At 37.7% G+C, this 20,191-nt stretch overlaps 1 protein-coding gene across 1 annotated transcript in view; it reads right to left on the reverse strand.

Annotated features, from left to right (window-relative positions):
* The window catches only part of LOC139685904 (secreted frizzled-related protein 5-like), a 136,622-nt gene that overhangs the window by 4,484 nt on the left and 111,947 nt on the right, over positions 1-20,191 (reverse strand). The window contains exons 2-3 of the mRNA XM_071583037.1: positions 12,521-12,595; positions 1,249-1,496 (exon numbers count right to left, since the gene is read on the reverse strand). Of these exons, the coding sequence (XP_071439138.1) occupies positions 1,249-1,496; positions 12,521-12,595 (323 nt within the window). The remainder of the gene's footprint in view (positions 1-1,248; positions 1,497-12,520; positions 12,596-20,191) is intronic.

A 20,191-nucleotide genomic window follows, 5' to 3' on the forward strand; every position in this document is an offset into this window, starting at 1 on the left:
GGCAAAATTTTATCATAAAGAGCCTATATTCATCCATTTTAAAGGAAATCCAACAAGAACTCTTTGGAATAACATTAATAAGGGGCCTAAGGGGAATTAATGAGGTTGTTAATGCTATCAAAAGAAATTTATTCACTCAGTGAGGCTTGTATGGTTGTCAAAGCTATAAAATAATCCATATTTACTGAAACCAATGTTTAGGAATGGACGGAAGATCCTCAGAAAAGAGTTCATATTGACTTTGCTCATCCAATAAATGATATCACGTGCATGACTTCCACAGCATATGCACTGAAGTTGTTGGATGAAGAAGTCACAACTGCAAAAACACTAAGTTGCTCAGGAATTTTAATAAGAGGATGCGAACCACATATGTTTAGTTTAGTGAGTGGCTGTTGTGGCTCATAATCACTGACCATGTCTGTCTTGGATGGTGAGCAAAGTGAAGATCTGAAATTTTTCTTTAGGTCATGGTATTAAATATTTACTTGTTTTTTATAATCATCTCAAAATGAACAAATAGAACACCATGTAAAAAATGAAATATAAATCATTCCATAGTAAACTACCTGCCTGGAAATGTAAACCATAAATGTGGCATATTGCAATTGCAATTATAGCATATTGCAATATACTCCCGCCATGGCACTTTAAAATTATTCAATAAGCTTGAAATTGACAGAAGAACTTGCACTAGGCTCTTTATTACACGAGCCTTTAGTACAGGAAACAAAAAATGTATTTAGGCTCAAAATTTTGCTGTGTACCAACTCTGGAGGAATTAGTCCTTGTTTCTAATTTTAATACAAGGGGGAAAATGAATAAAAGACTGTCTTCAAGCATGTTCTCATTGAAAAGTATGCGGCAAGAACTGCTGTAGAATCTAGTTATGAAATTATAGAAGGGAAGGACTCCAGAGTTATATATTTATTTACCCTGGATAGAGCTCAAAAGTACAAATGTAACTTTCCACTAATTTAATAGATTTTAAGCTGGTAGCACCAAACTGAAAATCTTTTAAGGCAGAAAAGTTTCCAGTTTACACAAATGAAACAGCTTCTGGTGGTAGCTGAGTGCTGCTGATGCTCTGATAGGTAATCTATAAAGCATGTTAAGAATAAATACAAAAGTACGCATGAGATGAATATGAAATTCAACATAACTGAAAACAAACACGCAATTACCAGGGGAATCGTTTTTATAGTGCATATGAATACTGTCTATGTGGAATTTATTTCTTAAGAATACCTTAGAATTTTTTCCCCAAGGCATGATGAAACTTGGGATGAGCTTTGCATCCCTTGTGTAGCCCATTATGAGGAACACATGTTTGCTATTTCGGGTAATTTCCTCACAGCAGGTGTCCACTGGGTTCAGCATCAATACAGGGCGCCTTAGCTGTCTGTTGTATTCCCTTTCATGAGTTGATTTCAGCACTTTAGCCTTTTTACAAGTTAACTTGGCCTTGCGTGCACGACGTATCTTGGCACGCACAGCTAAAAGTAAACATTCAAACAAAAGTGTGAGAATAGCATAAACCATCAATTTCTACAAATGACAATGAAAATATCTGTGCCATCATATATGAATCTTACATAGCCAAAATATTTATTATATTTTATTGAAAAATGTGTCCGGCTAAAAGGAAAAGCAGGCCAGCAAAATTCATTCATACAAAGCTACAACCAGTTAAATCAAAGCTAGAGATTTTTACTTTACTGAAGTATGATTTGTCTACAGAGCAGAGCAATGAAAATTCCATCATGGCTTGAAGTACATATTTACAGAAATGAATATTATTATTGTAGTATTGTTGAAGGCAGGTTTTGGATGGACACACAGATTAACTACCACATTTAAGTATCACCTGGCAGAACAAATCCTAAAACCCCATACTACAATAAACTCTTATTCAAATATATATGTTTACTTTCTACTTTGTTTAATTTCATCAAACATACCTATTCTTTTGCTTCCCCTACTTCACTTGCTTAACATTAGTCCCTTTACAACAGTCTTCAGCACTCAATTGACAATCAAAATTCTTTGTATGCACTTTTCCTCCTTATTTACGAGCTCTCCCAACAATCTTCTCTCTTTCCTCACCATGCCTATGACTTCATTCTTTGTTTTTATCTCCCTCCATTTAACTTTCCCATCCTATCTACATTAACATCTCAAAACTGTCCAATCTCATCTAATCCTCTTGCTGCAACGATAAAATTTCTTCACAAAAGAATGCTTCAAATCAAAGTGTTAGCCAATCCTTTCTTAACATGCTTGCTCAATGTCCCTGCCATCAATTCTCTTTTCCTTTTATATGCTTCTTTGTCCCACAACTCTTCTTATTATACCCAGACTATTTTGATCACCTTGGATCAAAATACTTCCAATATTGGCAAATAATGCCACCCATTTTGGTTTATGCTTTCTTATTTCAACATTTATGTTAGCCCATTGTTATCTTGAATACCTAAAAATATTTGTTTTGCTTACTTTAGTTATTATTCTAAACCTTTCATACTGTTTTTCTAATGTGCTCGGCAATGATTGTAACAATCATGAAATTCCATGAAGATCAACCTAATATCATAATATTTATCATGGGAGTCAGTAGAGCAGCAAAACCCAAGCTATGCAGGACCATGGCCATCAAAGAACATGCAGTATCTTTAAATATATTCTTCAATGGGAAATGTTTTGCATTTGCCGTAATCCCCAATTATATCAGCATTAACACTAAAAAGAAAGAAATACAAAACTGGTGCTTTACAAGGAAAAGTATTACCCATTATCAGTTTTCGTTAATTCTGCATATAAGACTAAGCTAAGAACTACATTAGACTGAGAGGACCGTCTTTGAATGGCTGCATTCAGAGCAGGAGCAGTAAAATAGCAAAAAAATGTTAGCCATCAATGGAAAAATCAAGAGGCTGTGGGGATTAAATTTATTGCTTATCTCTCTATTTTCTGGCATATGTAATTCTTCAATGCCAATACCTCCAACCTAAATTTTCTAAGGGAGAGCAATAAATTGATTTGGTATTTTCCTTCATAGTTTATTTGAAAAACGGTTGAATTATATCCCCAACCTTTCAAATTGGGAAATGTGATGGACGATTGTGAGTAGTAGCTCATAACAAAGAAAGGTCTAGGCCTCAAATCTTCCTACTTCACTACCTACTAGGCTTCCCACAAATCATCAATTTCTTTCAAACCAAAAGCTGATAAGAGACCCAACCACCTCGAAGTAGCAGCTCTTAAATCCATTTGAAAAATAGTAAAAGAATATAGCTTGTTCATTGAAAAGGTAAAAATCAACTCTCTTCATAACTGTGATAGTTATGAAGAGAGTTGATTACCTGAAAAAGAGCAATGATTTCATTGCTATCAATGCTATGGTGACACTCCCATATGACCTCCACCTCAAGTTTCAAGAAGCAGTTAGAACTGCTCTTCATTCCACACTTTGTGCATGGTTCATTATAAAGAAGTTTACAAATTTACAGCTATCAATCCCCAAGCACCTCACTACTTCAGCCTTCCCAAAGACCATAAAGAAGGTATTTCATTAAGTCCAGTTATGAGTATTTCAAGAGTGCCCAGTTCAGCAATAAAACTGGCAACCAAATTGGATTATGTTCAAAAAATACCCAGTTCACTCCCTATTGCCAACCTCGGTGGGGGCAAGGTAACATCCTCTCCTGCCAATTCAGAGGTTATGGGCTCGATTCCCACCTAGGTGGGTATTCCTCCACCTAGGAGTTGGGTGTTTGTAACTGTCTTTGATCTAATGTGTAGAGGTTAGGTGGAAGAAGAGACTACAAAGTCTCAATCCAGTCCAAATGAAGTCAATAAATAAATATTTCAGTGTCAAAAACACTCTTGAACAATAAAATATCCTTTCAAAAGAGTCACAAATGCCCCAGTAAAAATATTTTTTATTGTCATTTGACATCGCCAGCCTCTTTACTAGAATTCCTGTGTCAGAAGCAATAAGAGTAGCTAAAAAATACCAAAAAAGGTAGGTGCCAAGCCATCTTTTGAGGTTCAACTTCTGAAACTTGAAAGTGTGCAGCACAGAATTATTTCCTCCTAAATGGTGAATTTTAAATAAAAACTGAAGGACTAGCCATGGGCTTCCCATTATTTCTGCTTCTCAAAGAGTTAGTAATTGACAACCTAGAGGAGAAACTTTTTAATTCAAGAGCTATGACTGTCAAGGATATTAATATTTGGTATCATTATGTTGACATCATATTTGAACAGTGGACCAGAACTTGTTGCCAACTCAATAGTTTTTTTGAACAACCTGAACTCCCTCCTTGCCAAGGCATAAATATTCTGTAAGAGAAAGGAGTCCATTGTCAACTCAATTTCTTTGATGTCAACACTGCAATGTGGCAATGCATATCTGTTTCCAGTTTCCAAAAAAACAACCTCAATAGATCAAGTAATTCACTAGAATTCCCACCCTCACATTTCTCAGAAGTTATCAGCTATTCATCAAATAATAAGTAAGCTTATTAGAATCACTCTCAGTCAATAATTTTACTTATGAACTGAAAAGCACTGAATTCAACAATGGCTGCTAACCAGAACTCATTGACACTATTTTAAGGAAAAAAAACTTCATATGCAATTAATAATTTATAATAGGATTAGAGGTGCTGAAAAGAAGAAAACCAAACAGCGTGAAATGATCTTTTTAGGGAAGACCTCACATAGAGTGGTCATTGTTTTTCCAAAACATAAGTGCAATGACATTTTATAATGAAAACAGCTTGAGGACTATATTATACTTAGCTATGGACTCCATTATAGTTAATGACAAATGTAGTAACATGAGTTAAACTTTAATGACTGTAACTCTATTTATATACAACGGATAATAGATCTTTTCAGTTTAAAAGTGAGGAACACATATGGTGACCTAATGGCCAATATTTTGCATGTATAGTTTTTCCAACACTTATGGAAAGAAGGAAATATCTTTCACCCCTGAAATCCTCTATCAAGAAGTCAAGGGCCAAAGATCGGGCATTAAAGAGCAACTTGAAAAGAGGAAGAACTGTGCACATTGGCTTTTAGTTAATTATAATGTGAATCCCCTATATTTTTCACTCCTAGATATTCCTTGTACCCAGGGATTGCCCAAATTTCTTGACCCTAACAACACTCCCCTTTTACCCACTCTCTTTACACCACCACCAACCCCCGCAGACATTCAGCTCAACTGTCTGTGGATTTTGCTTATTCCTTTATCCATTCCTTCCCCCCCCCCCTCCCTTCTTCCTTGGCTCTGTCCCTAGCCTCCTCCTCCTTTACCATGCTTCCCCCACTTCCTTCGTCCATCTTACAACTAAGCAACACACCCACCTAAAACTCTTCCCCATCCCTCAACATCCATATGGGTATATATATATATATAAACACAGTAATCAACCCGAAGATCGGTTTGGTAGGTGATGGTAGAGATCACTCAGTACTAAGCATGACGGCGTGTGAAATTCACACATCAGGGTAGGGGGGCCAGTTCCTTTCCCTGAGCCGGTTATGGTTTCCCAGGAAGATTTGGTACCCGAAAAATCACATAGCTTGGGTGGAGCTGCAGGTGCCCAGAGTGACTTGCCCGGGAATCGAACCTTGGACCCTACCGCTACCCAGAATATATATATTCTGCCACCCAAGCTATGTGATTTTTCGGGTACCAGATCTTCCTGGGAAACCATAAGCGGCACAGGGGAAGGAACTGGCCCCCCTACCCTGATGTGTGAATTCCACACGCCGTCGGGCTTGGTACTGGGTGAACTCTACCATCACCTACCAAACCAACCTTTGGGTGGATTACTGTGTTTATGGTTTATTTAATATATATATTCATCAAATTTCCTGTCTGCTGTACCTGATGATGTTGAACGACTGATAAAATCAGTTATTTCAATAAAAAATTGAGGTCCTAAGCTTCATTAGCCTCGTAATTAATTATTTACTGTGTTTTCATGATTGTAGCCTTTTGGCAGCCTACCTAAAATTTGATCAATGACAAATCTTGAGTTTATTAATTACCCAATGACTCTTGTTTTTAACTCTAGCTCTTTCCATGCCTCTTTTACTATTTTTTCTAAACATACAATGAAAAGCATTACTCCCCTGAATAACAATCTCTATCCTGACTCGCCATCCATCAGACACACTTAAGCCATTTGAGGCATGTAAAGGTAAGGCAAATAAGTTACCTATCCCTCCAAAACCACTCCTATCTTCTGTATTATATTCATTAGCTCAACCTAATTCATTTATTCATATACCTTATCCAATTACCCAAAGCAGTTGATCATGATTATCCTTTCATTGATGATCCTAATTACACATACCACCAAAAAGTAAAATTAAGCTTGTTGTTCTATAATATATTCAGCTATGACTGCTTTTCCCTCCTTTAGGTTGGGAACCACAACTGTTCTGCTGATTAAGCCTTTAAGGCACACTCCTTCATAATTGCATTGAATTAATGTAAAAAAATTCATCCTTCCATGTATTTCTATATCCTTAAGTAGTTCCATGGGGATATTTCCAATCATCACAGTCTTATCTCGTTTCATTCCATTGATCCTCTTTCTATCTCATTATCACTGGCCCAAGTGGAGGTAGGGTAACATCCTTGCCTGCCAGCCTATAGGTCGTGGGTTTGATTCCTGCCTAGGTGGAATTTTTTTTGACTAGGGCTTGGGTGTTTGTTATTGCATTCAATGTAATAATTAGGAGTAAGGCTGAAAAAGGGACTATAAAGTCTCAATCTTGCCCCAAAGAAGTCATAAAATAAAATAACAGGTATGCTTTGTCCTAAGCTATCATCCCCCATATTATATTCTCTTTCTATGCCTATTGCTGGTCCGATAACTTTACCACATATATAAATCCAATATGTACTTTACATTCATTTCAATTTTTCTTACATTTTTTTGGTTCCATTAACAATCTTGCTAATAACTCCTATGCACCTTTGATAATGCACTTGAAATGTCCTTATATACTCTCTGATAGTGGACTTCCTACTACTTAATTCTCCAGTACAGCACACCCTTTCACTTTTTTCTCAGTAAACTCCCCCTATCCTAGGCACTAGGATTGCATAAAAATGGTAGCATGTATCCTTAATGTCATATATACAATTATCTCAAGAAAAAAATATCTAGATTCCAAATCAGAAAAATACTTAATCATTTAGATTACTGCAGCTTAAAATTCACCATTATCATATGTAATCTATCGATGGCAGGTTTTGAATGGTCCCTAACAACTCCCAAGTACGTTCATACTTCAACTTATTTGCCCTAGTACTGTTTGCCCTGCCTGTTTCCCTGTACTGTTTCCTTCTTACGCTCTTCATACCTTCCACCTGACTGCATGGCTTCCAAAAAAGACCCTTCTCTCATTCCTTTTCCATTAAAGCTCTTCAATATAACACTATATTTCATTATCACCCTTGTCACCTTTTTCTGCCTTGTCTGTATTCCTCCTAGCCATTATCTCTCTTTGGCCACCACATTCAAAACCTTAACATCTCCAATTAGAGTGGGATAACTATTGTAACAGCAACAAAAACCGAGTCAAAATTGAGTTTGAGGAGCAACACATTTTTTGTACTGATGACTTTTGCTATTTTCATGAGGTTAATGACTTTTGGCCAGCCTTTTTCATTACAATCCAACATTTAAGCAGGGCTGTACTCTCTCTTATGAAGTCAGGGGGAGCATTGAGAAATTGAACACTAAGTGTTCATCTTCAACAACCCAGCTGATATGAAGTCACTTTCAACCGTAATGACACTTGAGGACTTAAATTTTAGTATAATCTGGTGATGGATTTTGTGGACAGATGGAGATTCTTGTGATGACTACTGTCATCATTATTGCTCTTGTTAATACGTTTTAATGAAAAGAAGACTGGGTAAGAAAAGAGAAGGAAAATTAATATTAAGCCAAAATGGAAGGATGAAGACTTTTCGAAACTTAAAAATGAAATCCATGTAGGGGAAAATCTTATGCTTTTGCAGAAGTGCTTCAGAAGGCCAAGGTGATGTGTTTAAGTTTTTACAGGCCGTCTAAACCTTACCCTTAAAAGTAGAACCAATTAAAATTCCGAATCCCATCAATTATGAAACATTAGGTTAATATGGAATATAATTCATCATAGATAAAGAATTATGAGAAACACACCATCTGTTCACATGAAGTTGGGTACTAACCTTCCATGACTTGATCACCTATTCAATATAAAAATGAACTGAGGCTTTGTAATTTTCAATACCACAGTTCAAGAGACCCTGGCCATGGCTAAGACAAATCACTGTCATTTTCGAGGTAAAAAGCCTGGTTGTCCACTGCTGTAGTCATATGTCTAGCACCTGGGGTGATGTGGCCAGACAAGGGCCCTGACTGTCTCTCTTCCAGTGCTGAAGATACTTCATTCCATTTTATATTTCATATTATAATCATTCCACTTCCATTTATAATAGCTTGGTATTGAAGGGAATGAAAAGTTGACTTATAATATAAGAGTGCTCATATAAATAATGCATCTGACTGCTAAATGGATAGAGTATTAATTCAATTCCCAAGAAAAGTTCAGACCACCATTCATTCAACACCAATGGCAAACATTCATTTGTAAAAGAATTGAAATAAAGATTATTATTCTTTAATAATCAATAATATTGAGTATTATTTTAACAGTTTGATTATGTCCCATTTCCAACAAATTACTCTTTCAATTATGACATATAAAAAACATCATTTTATATATATAAAAGGAAGAACCTAAACGACAAATACTTTATGACATTATAAAATAATTTGAAATAAAATTAAAAAAAGAACCATTTTCCAAAATCTATATGATATAAGACACTTTCCATAAAGAAATTTCAGACAATTATTTAGGATTACAGGAAAAGCATAAATATCACACTAAAATGTTTCTGGTCTACCTGGGGGTTGAAGGATGCAGGTTAGAGCTTTTGTCTAGCTGTTCAACCCTTCCTTGAATCTTTCATTTAACCCATGCATTTTCTCCCTTTTCCCATGCCACCATTATTTATGAAAAAGTTGGCAGTGCAAAAGTAAAGGCATACTGTATGCTTACAGCATTCCAAGGTGATTACACTTTTCCCAAGTCATCAAAAAATGTGATACCACAATAAGGGATGAAGAGGTAAAAACTTCACGAAGAGGGTGTGAGTGTGTAATGAGGACATTTCCAAAAAATGTGATTTCTCATATTTTAATCTTGGGCCAGACTCCAGGAATTCAGATTGAGTTTTTTCACAGTGACACCGCCCAACCAATATCGAATAATGAGTAGCTCTCTGCTGACTTCTTCCTAACACCCACCACTCTATGAATTTATTTCTCTCTCTCTGCAGAGATCCTCTCATAAAATATATTTAATGCACAATTTATGAGGCCAATGTGAAGGGAGACATATAGAGAAAGATATGCTTTTTATGCACATGCAAATAGATAAAAAGGGTCACAAAGCTATTGATATTTTTGTTAAACGGTAGAAGAGACTTCAGACTCCTTTTTAATAAATCAGGAGACTTTTTAAGAGAGAATTCTTTTAAATATAGATCTTTTTGTACTCTCTAGTTGTGATTGCAACTTCCTGCTTATTTGCACACTCTGCTCTCAATCTCCTGCTCTTACTACCAAAAGGGGCTTTTTATCTTTATCCCTTCATCCACATTTTACGAGTATATCTATCTATCTATTCTATCGATTTACAGTAGACCTATCAACAGCATCGTCATTGTAATCAGCCTTTAAATGATTATGACTCTCACTAGGAGTCACTTTTTCAGCAGTTAAAAATTCAATAACAGCATGCTGTTTAACTCGCGTTGACATAGCACTAGAACACGTCTTGATACTTCCGCTTCCTGAAACACACTGGATGAATGACTTGACCTTAAACATAAACATGCATGTTACTTCCACATGCCATAAGGAGTGCTTCTGAAAGTCATTTTGTTGGTGGTTTACAAGCATGTGTGCATTAGTTTTCAGCCTACCCTCGTATATACATGCAAAAACCCATGTCAAAAATTTTTTTCATTTTTCAAAATAAAAATTAATGGTTACATAAACTGAAAAAACAGTTAAATATCTCTCTAAAAGGTTGGCAGAAGCAGTAGTTTTATTGAACCAAAAGGTGTAAGGAAGAGCATATAGAGCAGTTGAGTTATAAAATATAATTAGTCGAGGCAAAATTTGAATCTACAAAATTGGATCTTATTCAGATTCATATGCCAACGCGTGGTAATATGGTGGTGGCAAATATAATGTGGCAGATTTGGGATGTTCTCAAGGAAAAAATCTGCAAGAGAAGATTATTTCAAGACTATTCTTTCATTTTGCTCAGCAGGGGAACAAAGAAAAACTTTTGATAGACCTAAGAATGTAATAAATTACCATCAAATAATGCCGGCCATTAGAAAGAAATAATGGAGTAACTAATATGCTGACTTCATTTTAGGTATGTATTTTACCATTTATAGCAAGTATTCAATTCTGAACTTCATTCAGTTAACCATTATTAAACATGAAGCACTTAGAAAAATTTCCTTATCTCTATGGCTCATTATTTTTCCGTAAGTCATGATTTCACCAGCAGAAAATCATATTATTTCCTTAATCTAATTTGATATCAAATGGCAAATGTAAAGACCTCTTTATACTTCACTGAGGGATGAAAGTAATTTGTAGGACATGAATGAAATTCAAGCCACTTACCATAATAATAACTTTTCTACAGTTGGTGAGAAACTTGTGAACCCAGTTTATATTTGTTTCACTTTTTCCACACCCTTGTAATTTATACACCAAATTGTCATATTGTATTGTATTGAAATATTTTCTAAAATAAAAAATAGTTCCTCTACATTCCCTATCTACTATTCTCCTGATTTTATAAAAAAACACATATAACACCCCGAAGGCTGGTTTAATGGGTGAGGATAGAGCTTATCTGCTAATAAGCCCTAAGTTGAGTAAAATTCACACATCAGGGTAGGTAGGGCAGTTCCTTTCCCTGAGCCACCTGCTGTTTCCCAAGAAGAACTAGTAGCCCAAAAATCTTGGGTGAAGCCAGGGGTGCCCAGATGCATAATTAGGAATTAAACCTGGGCCCTCAAAGCCAAGCGCTCTACCTATTAAGCTATCAAAATACTAAACTAAATTTTTCTTATATTATGTATTTCCACTTTTTCATTTTCAGTTCCCATTATTTCTAAGTCAGTGTCAACAGAAAATGTAGTCATAACAAGCCTTAGCTCAGATGAATTAATCTCCGGCAACCTTTTCTCAGTTGGTGCTATTAACTGTATTACTTACAATATTTTTTTACAGATTGCATATATGTGCTGCCCTGCCAATGCACTGACAAAAGTAAACTGTCCAACTTGGGCCCTGAAATTGATCATGTTAGTGGAGGCTCCATGATGGTCACCTTTGTCCAAAGAATCATTTCCAGGTACACATCAGCCTACATAATATAACATCGAAAGCTTGGTATAGAATAATGCTGCAATTTTCACACATGATTTTGTTTTCATCATATATCTCTGCAGAAGATGGATAATGTAATACTTGTTCAAATTTCACAGTAATTCAGAAAGTAAACAAATATGATGGAGGTCTTTTTTTGTGACAATTATGAAGTTGATACATCCTGTTCACAATGGATAAACTAATCCCATCACATGGAAAGTATGGTGTGTGAACTGCCTCCTCAATGAATGGGAAGACATTCAATTGGTTAAAACATTATTCTCATAGTGATATGAGAGATGATTTCTAACTTTTTGAACCAAACTACAAGATTGAAATTTATTACGTATTTTTTGTACTATGAATATTTTTATTTTCCGAAATGCCATTGTAGATTTAAGGTCTTTTTACTCTGCATCTATAGTATGCTGCCTTAAAATAGGTCAGCAGCGTTGTGGCCTCCCAGGGGCTTCCTCAGTCGGCCCCTACGTTACAGATGCTTTTTAATGGCCAGCCTGCAAATAGTCACTCTGCAAATGACCTCTTCACCCCTGAGAAGTTAACTATGCAGTAACGAAATTGACAACTGATGGAGGGTGGGGAGTAGCTTAGAGAACTGCTAAACAGGAAGAAAAATACCAAATATTTTGAAATCATATTTGCTTAACCTGGCAGCTTGCTGTAGACTGATCATAGGGAGCCCAGTACCTCAGCTGTTGTGGATAGCATGGGAAAGTGAATTTTTGTAAAAATGTACTTTTTCCAAAGACAAGTTGAGTTTGTACTTGTTCAGTTGACAAATAAAACTGATGAGCTTCACAAGGTGATTATCATGATGATGTCAAATGAATGACAAGAGTATAAATGGCAGTCAAGTTGATGGACTTGACTGTACAATTATGGAGTCTCTAATGAAGTTAGCTATCATGAAATTAAAGAAGACTGTGAGTTACCAAAATTCTACTTACCAAAGTCAGCCCTACAGAAGTTGTCCAAAATATTTTCATAAGTTTCTGCTTGGTTGCATGCTTGGCATCCATTTCCTGCCAAAGAAAAAGTAAATCTTGAACAAATATTCATCAGAAAATTTTAACCTTATATTCTTACTTTTACTAGAGCTGTCCACCTTATTTATGCAATAAATTTTATAAACTTCAGAGCAACAGAGTATTGTCTACACAAATCTTGTAGATAAAAACAGAATTAAATTAAATGTAGGTGAACTCGGAATTAATGGCTCTACTTTGTAGAACTTCTCCGCAAACGACCTCCTGAAAATCACAGCCCAACATACTCGCTACCAATTAACATTCTACTCTATGTTATAAATTTCATCATATGAATTAATATGCATCCAATAATAATAAAAAAAGGTAATTTTAAAATTCATAGAGGAATTAGAAGAAACATGGAATTTGGCATTGACAAATGCAATATGCCTCATTAACTCATTCTCATTAAAATAATAAAATTAAATCCCAAGCAACATCAATAAAACACAAAACCAATAATAGAGGTGTAAAATAGAGGAACAAGAACCTGAAGAAAAATACAAATACCTTCAATTCGAGCAAACGAGGGTAAATCATACCAGTATTGAGGAGCAACTAAAAACATACAAACACAGACTCAAACTTTTGATTAAATTTAAATGTCACGCTAATAGATTCATTAACTTTATCTGCCCTAAAATATTCATATCATACCAAGAAATGACTGAACAAAGATCCTGAAGAATTTAAAAGATTAACGCTTGAAAAACTAAGTTTGGCAGAACAAATCTCTAGATTTGTTCTGTCAATCTTTGTTTAGATGCTGTCAATTTATTAAATGCTGATAGAAGAAATTTCTCAATTCTACTGTTTGTTTGCATACCATAAAAAGTCGATAGAATTTAATAGAACTTAAGCATGTCAAAGAATCGTATGTCGTTTATAGGAAAATGAGGTTTTTGGGATTAGTTCATGAAACATCATTTTCATGCCCAACCAAAGGCTCAGGTCTGTACCGAGAATTGCGTATCTGACTTCGCCTACACCTTTTTCAGTAGCTATTAACGGCTGGCAAACCGAAGTCGACCTTAGGTACCAGGCTGTCGATAAGGGCCCAAAATTCTTATTTTTTTACTCATTGATGATAATGAAAGTGAATTTATTACGCTCTGCAGTGCTCATTCTTCCAGATTAATCCACATAGGTGATTATTCGTCAGTGATGATGATGCTCAGATATTCTTTCTTTCATTCTTTCAGTCACTGGCCACAGCATTTCATACCATGCCCACCTGAGGAGGTAAGTCATTTAGTTATCCTTAAAGTAATATATTTATAGATCGGATCCATGTCACTAATGAACACGAAATAGTACCTATTGGCAATGTCAGCATGAGAGCTGCATTTAATTTTTTTGCTGAACTGGATGGCCCTTTGCAGTAATCCTTGAGGTTCAGTGCATTCCGTTATAAGGCTCTGATTTGGATTTCTGGAGCTGTTCCATTGGCTCGTGCATCAGCTTCCGTTTTTTTGCCATTCCATTCTGGCATCGTATTCCGGGAATGGCGCTGACGCGATAGGCGACGTGCTGGCAGACACTTCCTGGTCAATTTCGAAGATCGTGGGCTGAAGTTGGAGGGACTGTACAAGGAAGGGACTGAAGTCCATCGCGCACGTACTAAGATTTGATTTTTGACACAACTCTGGGCATTAAATTTCCCATGAGTTGTCATTCCGATCGTCGCTGCGCAAACTTACAGTCAGAGGCAGAACAGCGACTCGTCTGCTTATTGTCTCACGGAATGAGGCCCCAGCGCAGTACGTAACCTTGAAGATTGCAGCATCTGACTTCTTCTCCCAAGGAGGCGTGGGAGCCCCGGAGTAGTGATTCACAAACTTTCAGTTGGTGTGGAATGAGAATACGTATACGACATTTTGCATGGGAGAACATAAAATGATTTCTGGTGCGAGGATTTTACCGAATGATCATGCCAATTGAGAAAATCTGGAATGAAAAAATCACTTTAACAGACAATCTACGGCGAAGATATGATGGACAGATGATTTATTCTTTGTCGTTCTCCAGGAGGTAGCACCGCAGCCATTGACAACAATCCAAGGATCGGTGCGAGAGCGTCGTCTATTACAGTCCTTGGCCGCAGGAAGTACAGCGAGACTGCTATATTTGCGGTTCTCCGAAATCCTCCATTGCCGTCCCCCTTCCATATGCCTCACGGAGCGCTGACGCGCCGCAACTCGCACGGCACTTCGGGGTCGCCGCCGAAAGCCCCCCCCCCCCCCCCGCCTCGTCCCGCTTCATTCCGCCACATCTGCCGGAGGTCCGCCATCCGTCTCCCACAGATTACGCCCTCGCGAGCAAGCCACGAGGGGGATGCATTTGTCACTGCGTGTGCGTGAGTCACTGTTACGGCAATACCGAGAATCATACCATCCGTTTAAGATCCGACGCATCTCTCACGTGAATGACACACTCTAGCAATGTTCTTCCGCTGGATTCACTTGCCAGCGCGAAATCAAATTTCGACGAAGAAAATTAAGGGCAATAATTCTCTGAAAGTTGAGGTGGACCTCACATTTATTCGCATTCGTAAGATCTATGATGCCACAGCTGATCAACTAGGTTTTCGCCCATCGTAAGTAGGATTTGTTCGTTGGTTCATCTATCTACATTCAAGGGTGTAAACGTTATAATTTTTCATCTCTAACAAGGGCGAGTGACATACTATATGATACACGCTAAAAATGAGTTACGCATAGCGGATGATACTGCTGAACGCTTTCAGTTTCCATTAACCTATGTATGCATACTTTGCGGAAAAATATCAGAGCTGTAAATTCAACAGCATACTTTGCAATTGTAAAATAATTCCAAGTGTACAACTTTAATTGTTCATCATTCCTTGCCTTCAGAGAAAGGACAGAGAGGGACGTAAGAAAAAGGCTTTTCGATTTTAGAGAAAAATGTTTTGGGAATATTAATCGACGCTTGACAATACTCGTGCCTCTTACTTATGTGTCAAAGGTATCTGTATCCCTTGATGATAGAATCGGTCGTGCATGAATGCGTATTAGTGAAAATATTATATATAGTAGTGTTATTGATTGATTATTGATTTCAGACAAAGTGGTTCATAAATATACTCTGAAGGCTTTTAAAACTTGAAGCTTACCGTGCACCGGATATCAAAATACCCAGGCACTACTTACATTATCGGGATTAATTCAATACCCTCAAATCGCCTGGACTATACTACTAAGGAATTGATAATATAGATCAATTTATTTATCTTCGCTTTTTTTATTCTGTAAAATCTAGACTGTACTCAGTCATAAAAAAGAAGAAGTATATTTTTATAGAGTATTTTCATTTTTATAGGAAAGGTGACTTCTTTATTGCGGTGTGATCTATAAAACGTAGAGAAAGATAAAGAAAGTTAAAGAGAAGAGAAAGCACAGTACATTATATATTGCTGATTATGTATTTGTAAGATATAAATATATACACAATTGACGTCTCACTAAACTCGAAAAGAAGCAAATGAAAATGATTACACAAGAACTTTATCCATCACATGGCACAAATTTAAACTGTGGGTCGCCTCCCTCGATATTTTCACTCTACATTATGTGGCCATGGTCAAGATTGTGTTAAAAGATCTAAAGATAACCAAGATAACCAGGAATTGGACGTTAGGGGTACGTGTGCATATGTGTGTGTGTGTATGTATGTATGTATATATATATATATATATATATATATATATATATATATATAAATAAATAAATATATATATATACATAATATATTATGTGTACATATAATATATACTACCTTGATCAAAAATTTCCCGGAATTTATTCAGAAAATTAAAAATACAAGTTTATTCATCTAAATCTATATTGTCCCCTTCTAAGTAATCCCCATCGACTGCAACACACTTATGCCAGCGCTTGATCCAATCCTCGAAACATTTTTTATATTCGGTTTTCGGTATGTCCATCAGTGCTTCCTGCGATTTTTCCATTACTTCCTCTCGGCTGCTAAAACGCGTTCCCCGTAATGGTTTTTTAACTCGATTGAACAGAAAGAAGTCACAGGGAGCCAAATCAGGTGAATTCGGTGGCTGTTGGATGGTATTTGTTGCATTTTTCGTCAAAAAATTACGAATAATGATAGCACTGTGCGTCGGTGCGTTATCATGGTGCAAAATCCACGAGTTTTCTGCCCACATTTCTGGTCTCTTTCGGCGAATTGCTTCACGCAAACGTCTCATAACGCCCAAATAATACTCTTTGTTTACTGTCTGGCCTTCTGGCAAAAATTCATGATGCACTACACCGTTGTAATCCATGAAAACCGTCAGCATTGCCTTCTTTTTTGACTGAAAACGACGTGGTTTTTTTGGTCTCGGCTCATTTGGTGAACGCCATTCACTTGCCTGATGTCTGGATTGCGTGTCGTACTCATAAACCCACGTCTCGTCTCCAGTAATGATCCTTTTGATGAATGTGGGATCGGATTCAGCCTCGCAAATCATGTCTTTTGCGACGTCAACACGGTCTCTTTTTTGCATGAAATTGAGGTCTTTTGGCACCAACTTTGCTGCTACACGACGGAAACCCAAATCATTAACCACAATGTCTTGGGCGGATCCATAGGCAATGTTCAAGTCCTCCGCTATTTCTCTGATGGTTAATTTGCGGTTATTGACCAACATTTCTTTTACTTTATCAATTTTTTCACCGACTTTCGATGTCGATGGTCTGCCACTGCGTTCATCATCTTCGATTGACTCACGACCACTTCTGAACCGCTCGTGCCACTGGTAAACAACCGTTTTTTTTAGAGAATCGTTGCCGAAACACTTTTCCAACATTTCCAACGTCCGTGCGCCACTAAATCCGTTTTTTACGCAAAATTTAATACAAGTTCGTTGTTGCAAATTTAAATCCATTTCTGAAATTGTAAAAAATCGCCAACACACACAGAGATAGATGTACTCTTGGCTACGCAACTTTTGCAAATGTCAAGTTATGACACTAAGATTTAAAGGGAATATCAACAACAGATGTACCAATTTAACAAAAAAAACAGAACTCAAATCGGAACGATGGGAGCGCCACACGGTGGTTATTCCGGGAACTTTTTGATCAAGGTAGTATAAACCATAAACACAGTAATCAACCCGAAGTTCGGTTTAGTAGGTGATGGTAGAGCTCATCCAATACTAAGTCCTATACGGCGTGTGAAATTCACACATCAGGGTAGGGGGGCCAGTTCCTTTCCCTTTGCCGGTTATGGTTTCCCAGGAAGATCTGCTATCGGGTACCAGATATATATATATATATATATATATATATATATATATATATATATTATATATATATATATATATATGTACAGGGTTCGTCCGGAAAATAAGTGTACTGAGCTCAGGAAAAAAAATTTATTACACTTTTACATATCTTAAGCTAATATTCCTCAAAATAGGACCCTTGTGAGTCGATACACTTGTTCCAGCGGCGTTCCCATTCCTGGAACGCTCCCGCGAAGGCATCATCGGGAACCTCTCGAAGACACGTCGTCACGGCCTCTTTGGCGGCGTCCAAAGTCCCGTATCGCGTTCCTTTCAAACTCCTCTTTATCTTCGGGAACAGAAAGAAGTCCGGTGGTGCCAAGTCCGGGCTGTAGGGCGGGTGCGGCAGCGTTGCCACGCCGTGCTTGGCCAAGAAGTCCGACACGACAAGCGCGGTGTGAGACGGCGCATTGTCGTGATGCAGCCGCCAGATGTTTTTGATCGCTGGCCGGACGCGGGCGACTCGTTTTCGAGTCGTTAATTGCTCCCTAATAATCTCGTGCACTATTGTTTTTGGCACCTTACACTGCTCTGCTATCATCCGAACACTAAGACGACGATCAGAGTTCAGTACATCGCGAACTTTTCGCACATTTTCGTGGGTGAGTGTCGTTGATGGGCGTCCAGGCCGTGGTTCGTCGTCGACCTCTTCTCTGCCCTCCACGAACATCTTGTGCCACCGAAAGATCATGTTTCTGGACATGGCTGACTCCCCGTAAGCAAGGTTAATCATACCGACAGTTTCGGTAGACGATTTCCGAAGCTTTACCGCAAATTTGATGGAATAACGCTGCTCCAAAAACTTCGGCATCGCGTTCCGTGACGTGGGTCGAGCGTGGAGGTTCGCGTTAACAGAGCTCCTCACTACACCACAGCTCAGAGCCGACTGCCTTTTTCAGCGTCGCTTGCCAACATACCCCCCTCCAATCGCAGCCCATGGAGCGGAGCGGCCAGCATGGAGCGGCGCGCCCAGCCCAGGAGTCAGTACACTTATTTTCCGGACGAACCCTGTATATATATACATATATATGTATATATTGCATCATATTTATCTTGGGAATGATAATTGAAGTGGTTTCCCGTTGCCTTCCTCAATAGTGTTTTTAACGTGACACCATCACTTATTGGTCGCCCCTCTGGGGTCAGACGCCATTGCAGCCGTCGCACTGAGGAACAGACGCTGCGTGGACTACCTTTCGTCTGGCTCCTAACCTTCGACCTATCTGGCATGGGTGGCCCTACCAGGAGCAATTATTATTACTCCCGCCAGCACAGCTCTAGGGGTCATCGGAACGCGCAAGCCCTTCCACCACGTCAAGGTTGTAGTCCAGGGGAGGGTTGATGAGAGTTGATGGGAGTTGATGAGAGCGACGTTGAGTAAGGATATTAAGAAAAGACTCGTAAAAACTTTGATATGGAGCGTAGCTAAGTACGGCGCGGAAACGTGGTCATTGAAGCAGGAGGATAGACGTAGACTGGAGGCTTTTGAAATGTGGGTGTGAAGAAGAATGGAGAAGGTGAAATGGACCGAGAAAAAAACAAATGAGGAAGTACTTGGTATGGTGGGCGAAGAGAGGGATTTGTTGGGAGAAATCCTATGGAGGCAGGAAAAGTGGATGAAGGGGGTATTGACCGGAAGCGGGATGTTGAAGACTAATTGAGGGGAGAATGTTAGGCAAACGAGGAAAGGGAAGGAACAGGATAGGGATGTTGGACGGGATGAAGGGAGGAAGAAAGTACTCAGAGATGAAGAGGGACCTATATAGAGTATGATGCTGGATTTTGTGTTTTGTTAGGAGTCACAAAATGTTTTATTTAGTAGCTGTGTCCATCCAAAAACCTGCCTTAACCGGCAGATTACCTAATAATAAATAAAAATTATATATATATATATATATATATATATATATATATATATATATATATATATATATATATATATATATGAATATATATATATATATATATATATATATATATATATATATATTCATATATACAGAAACAGATATAAGGAAAAGGGATAGGAACACACATAAAGGACGAACACAATAGAGGTGGGGAAGGCGGAATCGAACGGATCACAAGAGTAAAAATATTTCCTTGACCGGGAGTCGAACCTAGGATCTTTCCACTTGCCGGGCGGATGCTCTTAACCACTTGAGCTATGATATAAATTATTTTATTCGGTTCAGAATATTACAGAGTTTGTTAGAATTATGCATAATATCAGGTCACAGATTATGGGTACATCATGTTTTTCTTCAGTA

Source organism: Hetaerina americana, unplaced genomic scaffold (assembly GCF_022747635.1).
Source record: "Hetaerina americana unplaced genomic scaffold, ioHetAmer1.1.p SCAF_12, whole genome shotgun sequence".
Taxonomy (NCBI): domain Eukaryota; kingdom Metazoa; phylum Arthropoda; class Insecta; order Odonata; family Calopterygidae; genus Hetaerina; species Hetaerina americana.